At 36.5% G+C, this 16,889-nt stretch overlaps 2 protein-coding genes across 2 annotated transcripts in view; both read left to right on the plus strand.

Moving 5' to 3' along the window:
• Nucleotides 1–9,051: 9,051 nt before the first annotated feature.
• On the plus strand, nucleotides 9,052–11,634 carry LOC126807965 (tripartite motif-containing protein 2-like). Its single transcript, XM_056103337.1, has one exon. The coding sequence runs from the start codon at nucleotides 9,119–9,121 to the stop codon at nucleotides 10,376–10,378; it is 1,260 nt and encodes a 419-aa protein (XP_055959312.1). The 5' UTR covers nucleotides 9,052–9,118; the 3' UTR covers nucleotides 10,379–11,634.
• A 3,735-nt stretch (nucleotides 11,635–15,369) lies between these two features.
• Nucleotides 15,370–16,889, plus strand: part of LOC126807949 (hyccin) — a 128,503-nt gene continuing 126,983 nt past the window's right edge. The window contains exon 1 of the mRNA XM_050532900.2: nucleotides 15,370–15,432. The gene's annotated coding sequence lies outside the window, so the exon portion shown is untranslated. The remainder of the gene's footprint in view (nucleotides 15,433–16,889) is intronic.

The raw sequence follows: 16,889 nt of genomic DNA on the forward strand, positions 1-16,889 counted from the left end.
GGATCTTTTGGGGGCTATGATCCAGTACAAAAACATGGGTTCTTGATACTAGTCCCCCAAAGAGACGCAGCAACACTGGTGCCAATTATACAACAGTGGATTCTGCCCGGTTCTATTTTCCACTCGGATATGTGGGGGGGGGGGGCTACAACAACCTGGGTAACTTGGGATATGTCCACAGAACCGTTAACCATACACAGAACTTTGTAGACCCAGTTACCCAAACCACCACTAACCATGTTGGGGCCATGTGGCAGAGGGCCAAGAGTAAGATCAAGGCCATGCATGGTCAAACCAGTGGCGATCTGATATCAGAATACATGGCGGAATTTATGTGGCATCAGCGCCTCACTGATCATCCGTTCCATGCATTCTGGCATCAGATCGCCACGGATGTATACCCACTGTACAATTTTATAGTCTGTTCTTTGTATCTTGACTACTGGTTAGGATCGATTTAGCTTAACGATGTTTTATTAATGATAGTTCTTTAGATTCAATGTGTTTCAGTTTTTTAAACCTCATTTGTAGCATACTTAGAGATGTTTCATTTATAATTGTTAGATGTGTTTCACTTAGAATAGTTAGGTGGCTTTCATTTAGAATAGTTAGATGTGTTTCATTTAGAATTGCTTATAGACGTGTTTCATTTAGAATAGTTATATGTGTTTCATTTAGAATAGTTATATGTGTTTCATTTAAAAATGATTATGTAGACGTGTTTCATTTAGAATAGTTAGATGTGTTTCATTTAAAATAGTTAGATGTGTTTCATTTAGAATAGTTAGGCGCGTATAGACGAATTCCATTTAGAATAGTTAGATGTGTTTCATTTAAAATAGTTAGATGTGTTTCATTTAGAATAGTTAGGCGTGTTTCATTTAGAATTGTTTATAGATGTGTTTCATTTAGAATTGTTTATAGATGTGTTTCATTTAGAATTGTTTATAGACGAATTTCATTTAGAATAGTTAGATGTGTTTCATTTAAAATAGTTAGGTGTTTCATTTAAAATATTTAGAATAGTTAGGTGTCTTTCATAGTTAAATGTGTTTCATTTAGAATTGCTAGATGTGTTTCATAGAATAGTTAGATGTGTTTCATTTAGAATAGTTTGATTTTTGGAAACATTTCCGAGGTTTAGTGTATTTTTAGAATAATGGGATATGGGGGTTTTTTTAAAGAAAAGCTCAATATGTATTATTACAATAGTTATGAGGTGTATACAATCCGATATGGTGAAATAGAATTAACTTTATAGTCAACCACGAGACAGTGGGTTGGGGGCAGATTTATACATTTTAAAAAATTTTATCCTCAAATTCGTGTAGGCCAGCCAGATGACTAGTAAGTGGGAAGGGGTTATAGAATAACGTAATCACTACGACAGATTGGGGGAGGGGTATACTATTTATGAACGTTGGCTATAGAATATAGTCATATCTGGGTTGGTGGGCACCAAATGAGGGTTTTGGGTAATAATTGATATTTGTTATTAACGCAAATACGCAATACTTATATTATTGTATACCCATACCACCGAATTGTTAGCGTGCTGTATCATAAAGCCTGTCATTGAGTCAACTGGCGTGGTTTCGATTACACGGTTGTACGTGACCATGCAAAGGCCCTTATATCGATAGGAAGTTTGGAGTCACGGTTGGTTAGCATTGACTAGTGGAGGTCACCATGACCTTTCTCATTGACCTTGCCCATTGACTTAATTTCGGACACGGGTTTTGGATGCTATATCAAAGACTCGTTCTTTTAACAGAGAAGATCTTCTAAAAACAAAGGGAACGAGAAAACAATTTTGCAGCCTTACCTATTATTACTACATTTAACCCGTGCAATCCAAATATGTATCCAAATGTGAGAAGCTATGTACAGGCGCTAGACACTTGTCCAAAACTAAAGCATGCTCTAAAAGGAAGTAAAATGATAAACAATAAACGACAGGGCAAATATCTAACAACTGTTATCAAAAGCGTGCTTTGTTGATCAAAAACCTGTGTTAGGTGGAAGTATCACGAAATGTAATAGGCCGAATAGCGGCACGTGTTTACACATTTTGGAGGTAAATTCATTAAGAATCAGGGTGGTTATATCTATCTGTCAAAGAAATAAAACATAAAGTTATAGCAGTGATGTTGTGCATGGGAGGCCAAGGGGGATCTCAGAATTCAGGAATCATAGACCATTGTTTTTATAAGTATTCAAAGATGTCTACTTTTAAAATAGTAACATGAATTATACCATATAGATCGCCTGATGGTTGTAGCTGCTATGAGTCCATTTACTTGATTTGATATGGTTGTTGTTTATTGTCTGTGTGTCTTGTCAGTAGGTTTATCTGATTGGTTTTCGATTGTGTGTAGTGCACTCCTCCTGTACTTACTATTATAAAGATACATGTTGATAATATGATGACTAAAACCTGGTCATTTGATGGTGATAGAGACGGCTTTCCTTGCCAGAGGAGATATTGAAATAGGAGATGACTGTGATTACCTTACGGAGGCAGACCACCATTAAATTTCATCATCTGATTCTGTATTATAATAATGTTGCAAAAATAAATGTGATGATATATGAACTTATAAAACCATATAGGAGGCAGACCACCATTAAATTTCATCATCTCGGTACCCACGAATTGTAGTTCGTCTATTTATAGCAATTCTCTCTCTCTCTCTTTTCTCCCCATTTACATGCCCATTTGTGTTGATTTTTTGTTCTAGAATGGACGAAGAGGGTTTGAATTAACATTTTCTGCCAGGTTTTGGTAAATATTCATGATTTTGAGGCGGAAGGATAAGAGGGTTATCAGGTTAGCTACGGCGATATGTACGGCAACTAGTTACATGTTTTTAGTATGCTTCTTCAACTTTGTGTATCTCAAAATTTTGGTGGTCAACCTCATACAAATTTTAGTGCAAAGACATGACCATTTGTTCCTCTGTCTGTAGTGAAAAGCATTCAGCCCAACGAAAATTTGGGGAAAAGTTGGAGGTGGGCAAAGAAGCCAGAATTAACATTGAAGTCAATGGGGAAATTAATGGTGGTCTGCCTCCTTACCAGAAGGAAGAGTGTTAAATACTACAGGTTATTGGAGGATATTGTCGAGGTTTAAAGATTGTTTAACGATAGTCAATATCGAACACGGGACCAAGTCAACGTCTCACTCACTGAGTCACCGTGTCTCCACGGGTTATTGAAGGATATTGTCGAGGTTCAAACAGTGTTTAACTATAGTCAATATACAACCGTCCATGTTGATATCACGAAAAGTTTTTATTTACCTTTTATGTGATTTTTTGTGTATAATGTCTAACTTATTGACTTACTACGAAATAAGCTGAGGTTTTCAATGTTAATAAGGCTTAAGAATAGATTAATTCTGTCCAAAAATGAAATCTTTATCAAATCAGTTTTTAATATGGTATACATTTCTCACAAAGGTGCCCCTCTACCTGTCGGACAATCTGACTTTTCGGGCAGACGGGTAAAGTGAAAACAAAAATTATTTTTTCGTCTAGTTGACAAAATAAAGTTCCCGAAGTCTAATAGCACACTAACTTTACTTTTCTTTAATTGAATACCACGAATTTGTACTGAATTGACTATGGATTAAAACATTTTGTGTGGAGCCACTCTACTTTGTGCGACATTTTTCGGGCATCGATTATTATTTGTGAATGCAGCTGGAACGCATTTGCGGGGATTAAATTTTCAAAATTTTCTCGGGAAATTAGTTGGTTGTTTGTGATTTAGGATTCGGGTAAGTCACCTAAGGTAGGCTACATTAGACCACATTGAAGTTGTTGTATTCACGGACTGGAATAGCTGGAAAACGCGTTGCGGCAGTTAAATTTTCAAAATTTTATCGAGCTCGTACGCCTATGCATCACGGGGCCATTTTATTTAAACAGTTATCTGATATTTCTAGATTTATAAATAATGAATTACACGGACCATATATTTATCGTTGATGTTATACATTACGTATTCAATTTCACACACCGTCTTCTTTATATTATTATTGACATAATTATTCAACAAGGGCGTTACTCAAATATCTATTTTATTTTTACAGGTGTGACGGCGTTCAGGATCATAAAAGGTCTGACTATTAATTTTATTTGTGCAAACCAGTGAGGTGTTACAAGATGTTAATACAACCGTCTTAATGCTAGGTTTCCAATATCACGATTCAAATTTTCCCACCGCCGTCTGTAACCCGAATGTTTTTCGAGCGATTCAGGTTCTGTCCCCGTACCATTTATCGAGGCCGTACGCCTATGCAAGTGGTGCAGCATCGATTCCCAGTGTGTGCAGGACATCGGGTATTCTACTACTGTTAAAGACCCAGTTTGTGTGGAGTGGGCGTTAAGATCGACCCCCCCCCCCTCTCTCTTTCTCTCTCTCTCTCTCTCTCTCTCTCTCTCTGTTACATGGTTGTTGCGTCCTGCACATTTTTTGTGTAATTTTGCAGCATGATGGTAATTTCAAGCAATTCGAAACGTAGAATACAATTTGAATTTCAGTGACTTTCCTTGCAGTAAATATTCATAGACTAATTCAAACGGATACGCAGTAAATATTCACTTAGCTCTTAATATCACTATTAGTGATGAAATCGGGACGAGTTAATTAGCCAGCGATGTAGACTAATTTTCTTCTGCAAATTAAATTCTAAAACAACTTTTTTAAATTATTAAGAAAATATAAAGGTGTTTGAAGTGAATCTGGGTATAACATATTTCCTATTTAGTGTAAAGGAGTAAAAGATTCCTTTTTTAGGGGGACAAGTTGATATAACTACGCCCGATTTAAACAACGCACATGTTATTGCGATGTTTGTAAACATTATGATGTGGCGTCACACATTCAATCAAATAACAGAACGTCAATATTGTAAAGTTGTAAAAGAAGTCTTTTGCATTACCGCTATGATACAATTGATGGTTTTATTCTCTACATCGCATAGAGGGTGCGTACACTAGTCAGGTATAATGTAGCCATGAATTGATTGAAAGGATTATAAACTTACAAGGATGTACATTAGTCAGGTATAGTGTAGGTATGAATTGATTGAAAAGAATATAAACTTAAAAAGATATTTGATACATGTACCTTGATGAATAGAATAAATAGATAATCACGTGATACTCCAGTAATAAAGTAGGACGAACATACTAAAAACCCGAAAAATCGATTGTTCAAAAGGTTTTTAACTCAGCGAGTAGACTTGGTAACCCGGGGGGGGGGGGGTCTAACGTGTACAATTTACATCATAGGAATGAATGGATGGAGTTTTATGGCACGTCAGGTCCAATCATGCTATAATGCACCAAACATATTTTATCGTTGATCGTTGATTTCAAGTATAAAAGCATACGATCTGGACACACGAAAACCAAATATTACTAGAACAGAGAGTGGCGAGAACATGACGTCATACTCCATTAACATGCAGGGGCGGATCCAGGAATTTTGCAGGAGGGGGTTTGCCAGGTTCCTGAGAAAATTTATCCCCCCCCCCCGGCTTGAAATTTTTTGAGAAATACATGGTCTCTATCGTCATTTTGGCGTATATACATACACATTGATCTTTTTAAACAGAGAAATCCAACATCCTGTTTGACGTCAATTTTTATTATGAATTCATACGATGACATTGTGATTCAGTTTTAATGATGCAAAGCATTAATTGTGATATCACATATGTCTATATCATTATCTCGCGCTTTGAGTGCCCATCCTGTCGCACCATCTGACGATAAAGGATAAAGCACAAATTATGACACTTTTCTCATAAAAAAGGTTGTTTTACAAATAAATTTATGCAGCTGAGAAGAGGGGGGGGGGGCCTCTGGATCCGCGCCTGACATGATCTTATCGGCATCCCTAATAGGACAGACAGACATTGTATCTAAATGTACCGTGCCCTCAAATACCCCTGACATCATTATTTTAATATAGCAACAAAGCCAACGCCCGACATATTTAAAGTGATATGAATAATGGTACCATAAACGTGATTTTTGTAACTATCGGAGTAAAAAACACCTTTCTCTTATACTTGTGATTTACTGGGGTTTAAAGATATATTTATATGATGAGCGGACTCTTCGTGATATAATAGTTCAAAAATAGAATATTAATATATTGAAATATTCATTCAAATTACTTAATATTCTGAGCAAATGTATCACTGCTTGAAGATATGGCGTATAGTGTTTATTATCGAAGCAACTGTACTTAACAATCGCGACTTTGTCTAGATTAACCATTTTTAAATTAAATTATTATATCGCGATCGTGTTACGATCATCCGATGGTCTAGATAGTTGATTATAGGTTTGTCATGTGAATAAATGTCTTTATTTTATGATCAGTAGTGGAATACCGCGTTTTATCAGTGAAATAAAAGTGTTATTCCACTGGCTAAAGTAGTCCATGTTGTTTTTACCTAAAATGATTGTAAAATCATAAAATAAATAGAATATTTGTCGTTTTGTCGTGAATAACATATTTTATTTCATCTCTAAGCAAGAAAACGTTTATATTTTCACTCATGCTACGCATTCGTAGCAAGAAAACGTTTATATTTTCACTCATGCTACGCATTCGTGAAAATATAAGTTTTCTTGCTTCTCGATGAAATAAAATATGTTATTCACGACAAAACGACAAATATCCTCTATGAATAATAGTTTATATAACATTTGAAGCCAAATTAAAGACCCGCAACAGGTAGATTTACCTCTTATATAATGCATCTTTAACTTTTCTCAAAATTCTCGGAGAAGATTGTCTGTGCTTTAAAATCTTTCCACCACTCAGTTAAGTTATGTCATTTTAAAATTATATTTTATATTAACCAGCCATTATCTAAATTAACTTGTATATCTTATACAGTGAGTCATCTTGACCCTCTATAACGTAATATAATAACTTCTTATTTTATGTTTTTTGTCATCACATTGTGAGTTACTGGGGTGGAACTTTCCACGAAGGCTTCTGATATAATATCTGCTTTCTTTAAAATACATGTTGCATATACACAGTAGATTATCATTAAACTTAAATAATATCAGGCCATGAAAACAACAACCATGTGTTTACGGATACTTGGCCACCAAAAATAGAGTCGGTATATGTTGAAACACCATTTTTACTTTATTTTTTGTTTGTTCGTAGGGATTGTATTGACTATTTCCTGACATTTCTACCTGAATATATATCGAGAAATAGGGTCGGTATATGTTGAAACACCTTTTTCCTTTATTTTTTTGTTTGTTCGTAGGGATTGTATTAACTAGTTCCTGACATTTCTACCTGGATATAAACTGAGAAAGGTTCTTGAAAATAATACGGAAATTTCAATGTTGGAATTTTTGTACAGATGATCACGCCAAGACCGATTTATGGGCGGGCGAAATTGGCTAAAAAGATGAGTTCGGTCCGATAACAGTAAACACAAGTATTTCTTATTTTGGCCCATTATAATATCATACTTCACATCTTTGTAATTTAAAATACCTGTCAATACATGGTATAGGTCGTAATGATAGGATAACAGGTCCGGCTCGTCGTAACAAAATGCATACTGGGCGAGGGGGGGGGGGGTAGGGTACGCTCTCGGCGTAAGGGGCCAAAAATTGTAAGCAAATTGATCAAGTTTGTCCAAATTATTAAGACGAGGTTCCTTCCTTACGATGTTCAACGCAGCTTCTACGCTCTCACTATGCGAAAAATTACAGCGGTCGATTAGTTAGTTACAATTTGAATGGATGTCTCACAACTAACTATTTAATGAAGAAATGCGTAGCTGAATTTTAACTTCTAAATTAAATAGTTTGTAATAGCTTGAAATCGATCAGGGTAAAAGTCTCTGTTAACTAAATTGGAAAATTATCGAAAATAATAGAAAAACAAACAAGGCGTGTAACACATCATCATACAGACATGGCGTGTAACACATCACACCATCATACAAACATGCACATACGATTATCGAAAATTAGTTCCACCCTATAGAAAAACATACAAGACATGTATAATACATGATCAGACAAGATAGAAGTATATGTACACACAATAATTACAATAAAAATATGTTAGATATATAAACTCTTCATAGTGATATCAGATATACTACAAAGAGTGAGCATACTCTGTCCCGGTCACCATATCAGAACACGACGCTAAGATAATCTCGGTGTCCTACGTCATCAACAGAGTAACAAAATCGGTGACGTAATGGTAACGTGTGTAGGATATTTTAGAAAGACAGAGGATATCCTGCGTCGTGCATGACAATCGTTACACGAGTTTCAAATGTTGATGTCTTGTTTGATGAAGTTATCCCACAATAGAAATATTTAAAGTGAATTTCGTGGATTTTTCCGTTTCGTTTCGAATGGGGATATTACGATGTCTGTCGGAGACCCCACGAGAAAATCAATTTTGATCGATTTCGATCAATTATCAAGTATCTTTGACTTCTGGAATGGCACATATACTTTTTATTTAAATCTACACGCTATCTTACATTTATGGCGAGTTCTCTTTACAATTTTATAATGTTTTATCATGCCATTTAAGACGGGTCGTAGCTGGATCCCCGTTCCATTCAAGATAACGTTCAAATTGTGCAGCGACCAGTACGGTAAAGAACAATGTTGCAGTCCAGCATAATTGTACACATGACAGGGGTAGCTAAAGACATTACATTTGAAATGCTAACATTAGATCATGTTTCATATGTATACCACTTGTACAAGATCCACCCCTAAACCCCGAACTTTTAAATAGAGAGGGATATAAAGATAGATATCTAAAGGTGTATATAAAAGGTATATAGTCGTGTGGTATAACCAGTATAAAGACAGGGGTATAACGTTAGATATCTAAAGATAGATTTGTTTAGTAGTATGTTATAACCTGTATACATCACAATACTGTAATGTAGGACAAGTGTCTATTTCAATTCGGTAATGTGAACAACCATATAGATATAATATAAACCCTGTTTAAATTGGACATTCTTTGTTGAAACTTGGATGTACTTTTTGCACGGGACTCTACTGTGTTATAGATTTCTCTAAATATGGCGGAGGGAGATGATAATACACATAGCTGTAGTATCTGTTTAGAGGATTTTACTAAACCTAAAATACTACCATGTTTTCACACGTTTTGTGAACAATGTATAGACGACCATATCAAAGCACATTCACATCTCAACAAGTTTAATTGTCCTAATTGTAGGATCGACATTCAAATACCTGATGGTGGTGCAAGTGGGTTTTCAACAAACTTTTATATTCAACTGAAAAGTAAAACGGAAAAACATTTCTGTCCGAGACACAAGACAAAAGAAATAGAATTTTATTGTCGCGATTGTTCTGTTGCTACTTGTAGTAATTGTGTGATATTGGATCACAGAAATCATACAGTAGCTGATCTTCAAGAGGTTGACCAAGAAATCAGAGGAAAGTTAAACATTATAAAGGGGGAGTTAGAAGAGAAGGTTGACGAAGTCGCGAAACATTGTAAATCTTTAACCAATCAAATATCTGATATCAAGAACCAAGCTAAAATAGCCTGTGATAATGTCGATACACAGGTTAAACAAGTTTGTAAAGAAGTCAGAAAACATGGCGGTGACATAAAATGTGAGATGAATAAAATTCGTGACGACGAAAGTAAAAAGTTACAGACATTACATGACGATATGATCCAAATGAAAAGTTCTCTACAGAACAGTTTGAAATATGTGAATGAAGTGTTAAATGGTAAATCTACATTTCCAGTTGTAGATGCGTTAACCAATGTACAAACACTGACAAAAGATAGCAGATCAACCAGTTTAGATATACCCCCAGTAAGATATGTCCATTATCGTATGGTAGATATAGATGTTAAAACTTTAGAATCTTTACTTGGTGAATTAGAAACAATGGAGTCACCAACCTGGACATCTAGTTTTAGTTTGAATCGGGTGAAGACAGATGTCTACTACTTTGGTGATGATATAATGATACAAGGAATGCCATGGTATGTAGATGTTAGACATCATACAGATATATCAACATTAGGATGTTACCTGCATCTGAGAAGATTAGAAGATAAAACAGTTAAAACCGTTACAGCTAGTTATACACTAAAACTATTAAATATAAACGATGTGAGTAAATCTATAGTGGGACAATTTACATATACATTTACACCTGGTGGTGATGGATATGGTAGTAATAAGTTTATAGAGTGGAATAAACTAGAAGATGTGAGTGAAGGATTTATAAACAACAATAAAACATTTACTGTGCAGGCGTCTGTAAAAATAAACAACATAGAACGATACTAACATTTATATTAGATAACATAGTATGATAGATCGGTGTCATCATAATACAAGAACATATCCACAGAACATAATTATGTGAATAAAATAGATTTTAAATCTTTTTGTTTCAACTAATACAACGTTATATAGGTATGTATCTATGGTCGTGTGTGTAATAATAACTGATACGGTGTAAGGTATGTGTCTATGGTTGTGTGTACAATGAATCGGTAAATAACTATTAACTGTGTAATGGTATCAGTTATGTGTAATATTAAATAGCTATTAACTATAAAGATATCATTTGTGTTCACTTGAGGTTGTAACGGTAAATTTAAGACGATTATGTGATACACAAAAACAAGGTGATTTATAGACAATTTATATAATTTTATGTAATTTATCGACAGAAGATGATTAGAAGATAATAACTGTATTTATATAATTTTATGTTATTTATTGACAGAAGATGATTAGAAGATAATAATTGTGTTATGTAAAATGTGATATTTATAAACCAGAACCCACTTGAAGCACGAGGCTTAATAGACTGATTATTTAATAAACAAAAGGTTGGTTATCAGAGCCCCCCCCCCCCCGCCCTCCCCACCCTACCCTACCCTGAAAGTTCTTACCCCTCTTTTTGGCCCCAGAATGCTGATTTTGGTGGAAACGTCCCATTAGATGCACCAATGTGTCTTGTATAATGTCTTTTTAAGGTTTACCGAGTCTCATCATTGACTTCGAAATCACTCTCGACAATCCAATATGGCGGATATTCCAAATGGCGTCAAATCTTATATCATACATATGGCTTTCAATATGTCTTCATATAGGTTATTAATGCTATATAGTCTGGATCAGCCGATATGGTGGAATTTCGGGATAGGTCAACGTGTATCAGCTCTTAAAGTTTCGAATTAACAACCAACTCGGATTTAGTAGATATGACCACCTGTACGACGTTATCACCTAAAGAGATTTCAAGTTTTATATGAATTATATTTGGAGGGTAGTTCAAAATAACAGGGAATATAAATCATCTGTACTCAGCTTCATTATTGCTTATTGATTAATATATACTATATTTATTATGTATTATAACTATAGCCTATTCTTTGCTTGATAAAGATGAGAGGACCCTCGTGGAAACGTTGCCATAGAAATAAATCTGTTAAGTAGCTTGTATTCCATATAACCGTGTTATGTTTTTTAATTGGTGGTTGGTGTATTTGTAGACATTTTAAATATTGCAATAAATAAAATATACCACCCAGCTCTTAGTTTTTTTCGTAACTCTGTGAATAACATCGTTGGGTCACGTACAATAGTTGGTTGTCATAACAACATGTTGTGACGGGTGTCGTGCACAAGAATAAAGACAGACCTTCATTGACCAGCTTTCGGTTCAATCGAACACGTTTACGGAACAACCTTAAGCTAACGAAAATCTTTAAAACCTGAATGGAATTTCATCTTAAAGCAATACATATGAGGCATTTTAAATCAGGAAGCTAATTCTGCACAGGGTATGTAGATAGGTGCACGCCAGCCATGTCGGGTCTAAATATTAAGGCTAACTGCGGATTTCGTCATGGTCGCGAGATTTTAATAGGGTTAGGACACGTGAGTATGTGGATTAGGGATAGGGTTAGCGCTAGCCATGTTTATATCTCGTGACCTTTGATCAAATCTGCAGTTGACCTTACTATTTAGACCTAACGATGATTCCTTGTAGCCAATAGACTGAAGCGGGACATGGCGTTAAGGCATGGGGTGGGGGTGCAGAGGAAATAAAATTCGGGTGAGTGGCCGGGTTTGTCGGGGAAAATTACTGTCTGTAAATAATATTCTTATGGTATTAGTTGCATTGGGGTCCAATAAGATGGACACAGTGATAGGTTACACGTTTTCTTTGAGGTGGGTGGGGATCTAACGCGTGCGCCTTATATCATAAGGGGTTTCATTGGGCCAAGTCCTCTGGTTTCCTTCCACTGCGAAAGACCACTAAACACAAACGAATTATTGAAATAAAATTGAACCATATGTTAGTCCCGAAATGACATGGTTTGTGTCGAGTGGACGTTAATCCCCATGTACCTGTCTCTTGTCGCATAGCTTGAGATATCTCGAAATAAAGATAACTACAGTGAGCAGCCTTACCGGAGCCTTCAGAAAATTCGATCACTATCGTGTTAACAAGGTTTAACGGACACATGATGTGCCTGTGGAAGAGATAGTCCTAGAATACTGAAAATCAACAGGTTCATCCCCTCCGATCTCAATGATTCATACTAAATTCGAAAATCAATTTGGTTGTTGGTCGTCTCACGGTTGTGGAGAAAATCGTTAGCAATGGATTGTGATCACAATGTTACAATGAATAACCGTTGAGACAAATGAAATTAAATGAAAAGGGGTTTAACGTCCTACTGTTCTGCGCCGAACAGGGCTAATGAAGACGGGCATACGCCATACAGTGTGCTATGAGTGAAATTTTACCCGGACAGTGGCACTACGGCCTACTCTTACATCGAATTCCAACTGTCAAGGGATCTCTTGCGTGCATGCCAATATGCACACGGGGCCTCGGTTTTTCGTGCCATCCGAACGACTAGACAGCTGTCCTTGTCAGACCCTCCATCCTGCATCACTGACAAGGAGGGAACCACGCCGGAACAACTGGATGAATAACCGTTGAGACAGCCTAACAACAAGCTTATAAACCTCCTGAAGGCTATCAAATGACATCAGGCCCCGAATTCACAAGCCATTATCAGGGTTAAAGTAGCTAAGTCTCTAACTCAATATCATCCAAAATCTTCGACATTGAAAACACGATTTATTTGTCGCTTTAAATCAACATTGATGTTGTGATCTTACCCGGAAAAGATGGCCTTATAATATCCAATATTTAAGACAAAATAAACATTTTACAAATGTCAAACGGTGAAGCTATATTCTTATCTGGAGAGTATGCCTAATAAATACTATCGGCGTAGACTGGAAAAACCAGACGCTAGAGATTGAAATTCGATTGAGAATACTGGCGTATTTCGCCGAACCTAACTGATTAGAAATTACAGTAAAAACAGAAACGATTGAATGTAAATCAATTTATATACATTCATATTACATTATTGTATGAGTCGCGACACATTTGTGTCAATTTCTAGGTCCCAAATATTAGCGACTTAGCTCCTTTAAGTTAAGAATTTACACAAATTTGTTCGCCTTATTGTAACTTCAAAATAGCCCTTTATAAAACCTAATTGTTGTTTTAATGTATCAAATACCTCAATAAGAATCTATCTGTTTCTGGATCAGAGATATTTCTCATGATTGAAAATTGGGTAAATTTTAAAATTAAGTCTGAGAATACTTTGTGAATTCGGGGGCCTGATCTTCTGTTGATAGTGGATAGGATCAGTCCTCGGTCTAGTGTTGTTCTTGCTCTATTCATCCTTTCTGGCCAATATTATTTTTCATCACGGCATCGACAGCCTTTCATATTCTCATAATACACAGCTTGAAGTAGCCAAGTCTCTAACTTAATATAATCCAAACTCTTCAACATTGAAAACACGAGTTATTTGTCGATTTAAATCAAAATTGATGTTATGATCTTACCCGGAAAAGATGAGCTTCTGATATCCAATATTTAAGACAAAATAAAAATTTTACGACTCGTGTACAATAATGCGTTTCGGTGCCATTTGTAACAAGGGACTCGAAGAAAGAAGCTAGACACCATATTCTGGAGAGCAATAGTAATAGATTGGAATAACCAGACGCTAGAGATTACCATTCGATTGAGACTTCTGGCGTATTTCGCCGAACATAACTGATTTGAAATTATGGTAAAAACAGAACTGGTTGAATGTAAATGAGTTTATATACATTCATATTACGTTGTTATATGCGTTGCGACCCATTTGTGTCAATTTCTAGATCCAAAATATTAGCGATTTAGGTAATTTAAAGTGTCACCTTTCAGAACAAATCAAATCACCTCTGCACAGGGCCCAACTTAATGTTTTCTTGTGCGGTTTCCGGGTTTGTACGGGGTGAGTCGGGGTTTCATGCTTTCTATTCCGAAAATTCTTTTGAAATTTGACTATGCGGAAAAAAAAAACGAAAAAAAAACCCCGATTTCCAGCACTCTATTGGCATTATCCAGAGAAAAACAGGGTGGGACTGAATTTACGACCACAGCGCTACATTGACTTTAAAGCAAAATGAGCATGAAATTGAGGTAGGCCCACCGATGAAAAGTGGTGCAGTTGAAACAGGGCCCACAAAAATGACCCCCCCATCCCCCCTCCTCCCGCCACGCCTAAAGCCCAACAAATATTATTTATATAACCTACAAATATAATTTAGGGCGTATATAGCCTACATAAAATAGTCCGCATAAAATATATATTTTATATATTCGTCATGACAATACCCAGAAAGTATGCAATTAATTATGTATGTACAACTCGAGCCAATTCCTTAGTAACGTCATGTGCCCGACCCCATCTTTGTCAGTTTCGCAGGACGGATGCCTTGTTAAGAACAATGTCTAGTCGTTCTGATGTTACGAAAAATCGAGGCCCCGTGTACACATAATATGTGTCCACGTAAAAGAAGCATTGACAATAAAAGTAGGCCGTAGCGCGATGTACAAGAGACATTTCCGTCATAGCACACTGTATGGTGAACGCTCATCTTTATTAGCCAAGTCAGTTTAGAAAAGTAGGAGTTTTGTTTAATATCGTGGAGTCTGATTCCTGGATCGTTAAAAAGATTTACTTCCCTTTGACCACTTGAAAAGCAAATTTAATGTCGTAATTATCGACACTGTCTTACCTTAAATACAATAAGAATATTTGTATATAGATTAGATATGTTACTGTACGGATGTTTTTAGAGGGAAACAATCAGCATATTAATTACACTAACGCTTTTATTACCCGTGTTCTTGAAGGTATGTCGTAAATATTAAAAAGGTCAGAGGTTATTGGATTGTTTACGGCAATAACACACAGGTTGTTGAACGAAGTTCTATTTTTTACTTGCACTTTCCACCGGTAAATATTGCTTAGTTTTCTACACGGGGGTAATTTTCCAACTGAAGAATTGTTGAATAAAATAGATGAAATGAGCGTATACGGCTGTACATAACAGAAAGTCCCAAAATGTCATTGTGTGTTGTGTCATGAGGAACGTAATTATATTTAAAATCTCATTCACGGTTCAACCTGCTGTCACTCACTAATCGTGGCAAATGTTCAATTATCGAATCACCCCATCAAATTTAATTAATAAAAATGTCTTTTTGTCCACATTGCAAGATGATCGACAATGTAACACGAAAATGACAAGATACCGTACCCGATACTTAGTACTAGTACATGTAGGCTACTACAATGAATGTAGGTGTCATTTAATTTAGCTTGAATGTTATTTGTTAGTCAGGATCCTGGCCAATTATTAGTGAATTACTGAATTAATTGCATTCCTAGCTGCAATATTGTAGTAATGTCCTGCCTTGTCCACAGCTACAATTGATACACTATTCATTGGTAAATGAAGTCTGGCTTACATTTACGCCATAAAGTGTACCATGAGGGGCATTTTTGCCCGGAAAGTGGCGCTACGCCCTTCTCTTATATCAAATTCTGACTGCCAAGGGATCTTTTAAGTGAAGGCCGATGTGAACCCGATACCTTGTTTTTTTGGTGGGGGGGGGGGTTGTCTCGTCGAAGCGACTACATCTTGTCCCTTGCTAGGCCCTATGTCCTGCATCACTGACAAGGAAGAACCACACTGGAAAGTTTGATACAATTTCTCTGGCAATACAGGGATCGAACACAGGATATCCGAGTTAGCAAGCCATTGTCTTCATAGTCACTTGGCCACCGTTGCTCCCTACTTGATAGCTATTGTAAATGTACAAGATGTACAAGTGACATGCTAGATAGTGACATGTATTAGATGTTTTGAGTAAGGTAGCTAGTGCTAGCTGTTTTATTGTGTAAGTCAGTAATACCCCCGTCAGACTGGGATGGCAACCTTACTGCGACGCTACGATGACGGAAAATGGCCGCAGAGCGCGTCAAGATCACCATAAGCGCGGTAAAAGCGTGGTGGAAACGCCAGATGTTGTGCTGTGGTCTCCATGGTCGTGAATGATCGCCTACTCACCGCGTTTGTATTAAGCATGTTCAAAACAAACGCCAAGACTGCGATCTAACCTGGAAAGTTGTAATGCCTCCGTCAGATCGGGAGGCATCCTTACTGCGCTGCAGCGACAGTACGGCGACCAGAAAACACACAAGGTCGCCGGAAAACGTGAACACAACGTACGAAAATGTCCCAAAATATTACAAACTTGAAAAGAAAAATTGCGTTTTCACTTCTCTCCAGGGCAGATCGCAGAACCTTGGCGTTTGTTTTGAACATGCTCAAAACAAACGCCGTGACTCGGCGATCATTTGCGACCATCGAGATCATGGCGCGATATCTTGCGTTTCCACCACGCTTA

The sequence above is a fragment of the Patella vulgata genome, chromosome 9 (genome assembly GCF_932274485.2).
Source record: "Patella vulgata chromosome 9, xgPatVulg1.2, whole genome shotgun sequence".
NCBI classification, from domain to species: Eukaryota; Metazoa; Mollusca; class Gastropoda; family Patellidae; genus Patella; species Patella vulgata.

Bases quoted from the DNA above. Each gene is read 5' to 3' on its own strand.
- LOC126807965 (XM_056103337.1), top strand. From the start codon at position 9,119: ATGGCGGAGGGAGATGATAATACACATAGCTGTAGTATCTGTTTAGAG.